The sequence below is a fragment of the Chionomys nivalis genome, chromosome 3, assembly GCF_950005125.1.
Source record: "Chionomys nivalis chromosome 3, mChiNiv1.1, whole genome shotgun sequence".
Taxonomy (NCBI): Eukaryota; Metazoa; Chordata; class Mammalia; order Rodentia; family Cricetidae; genus Chionomys; species Chionomys nivalis.
Window position 1 is genome coordinate 96,925,299 of NC_080088.1, and position 5,225 is coordinate 96,930,523.

The 5,225-nt window shown below is 57.5% G+C and overlaps 1 protein-coding gene across 3 annotated transcripts; it reads left to right on the forward strand.

Moving 5' to 3' along the window:
- The first annotated feature begins 1,198 nt into the window (after positions 1 to 1,198).
- On the forward strand, positions 1,199 to 4,987 carry Trim56 (tripartite motif containing 56). 3 transcript variants are annotated; one of them, XM_057765138.1, is made up of 3 exons: positions 1,199 to 1,296; positions 2,488 to 2,646; positions 2,764 to 4,987. In XM_057765138.1, exons 2-3 carry the CDS (start codon positions 2,543 to 2,545, stop codon positions 4,985 to 4,987), a joined length of 2,328 nt encoding a protein of 775 aa, XP_057621121.1. In that variant the 5' UTR covers positions 1,199 to 1,296; positions 2,488 to 2,542. The 3 variants fall into 3 exon arrangements, with proteins under 3 accessions (XP_057621121.1, XP_057621120.1, XP_057621122.1); XM_057765137.1 differs by having other exon boundaries at positions 1,209 to 1,296; positions 2,518 to 2,646; XM_057765139.1 differs by having other exon boundaries at positions 1,224 to 1,296; positions 2,482 to 2,646.
- Positions 4,988 to 5,225: the final 238 nt, after the last annotated feature.

The window sequence follows — 5,225 nt, forward strand, 5'->3', positions numbered from 1 at the left end:
CTCTACCAACTCAGCCACGTCCCCAGTCCACCCCCATATGCCCTTAATTTCCTTTTTCGTTTTGTGCTGTCTGACTTCTCCAGGCCTTCCCCTTAGAATAATTTTGCCTGTGTTTGTGTGTATGTGTGCGTGTGTGCATGTGTTTATTTTTTTTAGTCTGAGTATCAAAATTCAAAGATGCAGTAAGGTGCTACTCACCTGTAACACCAGCATTTAGGAGGCCGAGGCAGAAGCATCTTGAATTTGAGGCTAGCCTAGGCTACACAGCAAGACCTTGTCTCAATAAAGAGATATAAATAAACCAACAGGAGCACAGTTTTAACCATGAAGCGGAACATTAGGAGAGGAAAAGAAAGTAGGAAGGTTGTCAAGGTGAACCGTACTACGGGAATCAGGTACTACCGGAATGATCTCCCGTCCTGTTTTGATGAACTACTCTGGCATCCAACACGTCAGTCCCTGCCTCTACGACCTCATCTGCCATGGATCACAATGTCCCCGTGGCACCCGTCATCCTACAGCCACTTTGGGGGGCTGGGTAACCCTTCTCTCCACACAGGGGCTCCAGTGGCTCCCACAGGCCCTTAAACTTCCTGAGAAGCTGAGGCTGGCATCAAACTTCCGTGCACCTCCCAAGTGTGGGATTACAGCTGTCCCTACCACTCCTCTGGTCCCCCTGCATCTCCCCCCCACACACCTGTTGCTCTCAGAAAGCCCTTACCCTGGGATCCCCTCAAACATATCTCTAGATAGAGCCTCCTCCAGGAAGCCTGCGCTAAGCCCTGGAGATGGTGTTCTTATCTGAGGCTCACAGCTTCAACTGTGGTTAGCGACCGAGCAACGGAGGAGCCCCGCCCACTGGCCCGATCACCCATCTGTCATTCCTTCCCACACATAAACATCCTGACCCAATAAACACGCTTAGAGAACCTACCCTGGGGCAGTGTTTTGTTTGCAACACACACACACACAGACACACACACACAGACACACACACTGACAGCTTGAGGCTGGGGCCATCGGGCGCCCTGGCCTGTGCCCCCCATCCCTTCCTTCTGGAAGGGGGGTCCCTGTCCTACCGCCCCGGCTGGCCAGGAAGGGAGCGCTCCAGGGTGAGGTGGGGAGGAAGGCGGGGCTTGTGCCCCGGAGTGGCTGTCCCGGGCCGGGGACGGAAGTTGCACCACAGTGCGACTACTTTCAGTTTTGTTTCTCTTGCAGGTAGTCGAGAGCCGGCGGTAGCGGGATTTCGGGGCTCCTCGGACCCTGCTGCGAGAGTCCAAGGTCAGCTGTGACTGGGTAAGGAGAGGTGGGGGCGTAAGAGCCGGGACCCAGAGAGGCGAGGTTGGGGGGAGGGGAGCGAGGGAAGGGGAGGGAAGTGAGAAAGCCCGGGAGAGGAAAAGAAAGGGAGGGGAGAGGGCAGGAGGGACCTGGAAGGCCCGACAGGAATAGCCAGGTGGCGGGCCCTGTCCCTCAACCTCCCACCGTGTTGGGAGTCCTACCCTGCCTGAGAACAGACAACCACACCCTGTCTTGCCATCCCCCCCCCCCCCAGCTTCCTCTCTCAACCCTGGGGGAACCGGAGAGTGCAATCGATCAATCAATCTTATTTATCTCTCTGTCTCTCTTTTTAAAGGCTGGGTCTCACTCTGTAACTCAGGCTCAGCCAGAACTTAACTGTTGTAGCCCTAGGCTGTCCTGAAACTTCCTTGTAACCAAGGCTAGCCTCGAATTCTCGCGGCAGTCTTCCTGCCTCAGCCTCCTTGAGGGCTAGGTTTTACCCTAAGTCCCCACCGAGCTGGGGACTTGTAATGCCCTCCCTCCAGAAGTTTCTAGAATGCCTTTGGTAGAAAAGGGTAAAATTAGAGGACTCCGGGGGACAAGGCTGTATCTCCATGACCCCGAGGTCCAGTAGAAGGAAAGGAGATGAACTTTTCCCACTGCAGCCTTCCTCTTGTTCTGGAATCACTTTCAAAAATAGTTGGGGCAGGAAGTAGGGCCCCCACCCTCTCAGGACACCCTCCCAGACAAAGGAAACTAAGACTGTGGGACCTTGCCCCAACATCAAAAAGCCAGGCACTTCTGTGCACCTGACATTCTTTCTATGTGTCCTCACTGGGCTGCCCCTTGAGCCCTGGTATCCACTCATAACGGGACCCTATACCAAAACAAATGTGGTGGTGCTTGCCTGTGATTTCAGCACTCAGGAGGCTGAGGCAGGAGGAGCATGGGCTCCAAGCCAGAACCTGAGAATGTAGCTCACTTGTTAGACTGCTTGCCTAGCGTGCAAGAAGCCCTAAATTCCATCCCCAGGGCTACGTAAACAGGTCGTAATCCAGGAAGAGGAGGCAGGAAGTTCAGAAGTTCAAGGTCATCCTCGGTTTCACTACTAGTCTGGGCTACGTGAGACCGGAAGGGTTTGGGCTACCCTTACCTTTGGCCCGTGACCTGGTATTTTAATAATTAGATTATTCCACCTCTGAGACCCAGGAGCTTCCTGGTCTCATTTTTCCCCCACAGGCCCTGCCCTACCCACGGCTTTTGCATGTTTACGTTTGGTGCGTGCTGTAAAGAGGACGGAGTGGAAGAAAGACAGCCTTCCCCCAGTACCCAGTGCCTCCTAGAAGCCAGAGTCTCCCAGCCATCCAGGTGAGTGCCAACACCAGACACCAGCAAAGAGCAGGGGAGGGGCCAGGCTGAAGAGGGTGGGGAACCAAGATGCGGGCGTAGCCAGCGTGCCTCTGACCTCTGCCCCTTCCCTTATAGAATGGTCTCCAAAGTCTCCTCCCCAACTCTGCTGGAGGCTCTGAGCAGCGATTTCCTAGCCTGTAAAATCTGCCTGGAGCAGTTACACTTGCCCAAGACGCTGCCATGTCTACATACCTATTGCCAGGACTGTCTGGCCCAACTGGACATCGGTGGCCAGGTCCGCTGCCCTGAGTGTCGGGAGACTGTGCCTGTACCCCCCGAGGGTGTGGCCGCCTTCAAGACCAACTTCTTTGTCAATGGGCTCTTGGACCTTGTCAAGGCCAGGGCTTCTGGAGACGCGCATTCGGGGAAGCCAACGTGCGCTCTGTGCCCTCTGGTGGGAGGTAAGAGCTCGGGGGGACCCGCCACCGCCCGATGCCTGGACTGTGCGGATGACTTATGCCAGGCCTGTGCCGATGGGCATCGCTGCTCCCGCCAGACCCATAAGCACCGCGTAGTGGACTTGGTGGGCTACAGAGCCGGGTGGTATGATGAAGAGGCTCGCGAGCGCCAGGCATCCCAGTGTCCCCAGCACCCAGGGGAAGCCCTCTGCTTCCTGTGCCAACCGTGTTCCCAGCTGCTCTGTAAGGACTGCCGTCTGGGGCCCCATCTGGATCACCCCTGCTTGCCCCTGGCGGAGGCAGTGCGGTCCCGGAAACCCGGCCTCGAGGAGTTATTGGCAGGTGTGGACAGCAATCTGGTGGAGCTAGAGGCCACCCGGGTAGCAGAAAAGGAAGCCTTAGCCCAGCTGCGAGAGCAGGCAGCCAGTGTGGGGACGCAGGTAGAGGAGGCCGCTGAACGGATCCTCAAGACCCTGCTGACCCAGAAGCAGGAAGTCTTGGGACAACTCCGGGCCCACGTGGAGGCTGCTGAGGAGGCTACCAGGGAGAGGCTGACCAAGATAGAGGGCCAGGAGCAAGTGGCCAAGGCGGCTGCTGCCTTTGCCCGCCGAGTGCTCAGCCTGGGTCTGGAGGCCGAGATCCTGTCGCTGGAGGGAGCGATCACACAGCGCCTGCGCCAGCTTCAAGATGCTCCCTGGACACCCGGGCCTACCCGCTGCGTGCTGCCCAAGCTGGAGCTCTACCCTGGGCTCCAGGACAAGAACTGCCACCTGCTTCGACTCTCCTTTGAGGAGACGAAACAATCCCAGAAGGACCCTGAGAAGGGCGGAGCCGGTACCCAAGGAGGAGATGACTCTCAGAGCCAAGGGGAGGAGAGAACCAAGACAGGGAAGCAGGCTGGCGCCCAGTCCCTGTGTAAGGATGGAGCCCCAACTCCCAAAGAAGGCAAGGCCCAGAACTCCCAAGAAGATGACGATGTCCAAATCGAAAGGGGCAACAGATCTAACAAGAAGAAGAAGTGCAAAGGGAGGGGCAAGCCCATTTCTCGGGAGCCCAGCCCCATCCTGAGGCCAAACCTAGAAGGTTCAGGCCTCCTCCCTCGGCCCGTTTTCTCCTGGAGTTTCCCCACGAGGATGCCCGGAGACAAACGTTCCCCGCGTATCACCGGGCTCTGCCCCTACGGCCCACAGGAGATCTTGGTGGCGGATGAGCAGAACAGGGTCTTGAAACGCTTCTCTCTTAATGGCGACTACAAGGGCACGGTGCCGGTTCCCGAGGGTTGCTCCCCGTGCAGTGTGGCTGCCCTACAGAATGCAGTGGCTTTCTCCGCCAATGCCAGGCTCTATCTCGTCAGTCCTGAGGGAGAAGTTCAATGGCGAAGATCCCTGAGCCTCACCCAGTCCAGCCACGCTGTGGCCGCCATGCCGTGTGGAGACCGCGTAGCCGTCAGTGTGGCGGGCCACGTGGAGGTATACAAGAAGGAAGGCAGCCTGGCTACGCGGTTTATCCCCGGAGGCAAGGCTAGCCGGGGCCAGCGGGCCCTGGTGTTCCTGACCACCAGCCCTCAGGGCGATTTCGTCGGGTCAGATTGGCAGCAGAACAGTGTGGTTTTCTGTGATGGGCTAGGCCAGGTGATCTGGGAATACAAGGGCCCGGGTTTACATGGCTGCCAGCCAGGTTCTGTGTCTGTGGATAAGAAAGGCTTCATATTCCTGACCCTCCGCGAGGTGAACAAGGTGGTGATCCTGGATCCCAAGGGGTCACTTCTCGGTGACTTCCTTACAGCGTATCACGGCCTGGAAAAGCCCCGGGTGACCACCATGGTAGACGGCAAATACCTGGTGGTGTCCCTCAGTAACGGGACGATCCATGTGTTTAGGGTCAGGTTTCCTGACAGTTAGAGGGGCTTAGGGCTGGGATGGGAGGGCAGCTGGGGAGGGAGGGCACCCATGGGATGATGTAGCCAAGGCTGTTTTCCCAGATGGCAAAATGCTTGCTCCTTTTGTGATGTATGGGGAGAAGGGACACCAAGAGCGGTGGTGGTGTGACCATAACCTCAGGAGCACGCAGCAGGTGCCAGAAGTCCACCCAACCGCTCCCTTTGGAGTGACTCCTGCCGCTGCGGCTCCGCTGTGTAGT

Bases quoted from the DNA above. Each gene is read 5' to 3' on its own strand.
- Trim56 (XM_057765138.1), top strand. From the start codon at position 2,543: ATGTTTACGTTTGGTGCGTGCTGTAAAGAGGACGGAGTGGAAGAAAGA. The intron at 2,647-2,763 runs GTGAGTGCCAAC...CTTCCCTTATAG, and splicing joins AGAGTCTCCCAGCCATCCAG to AATGGTCTCCAAAGTCTCCT.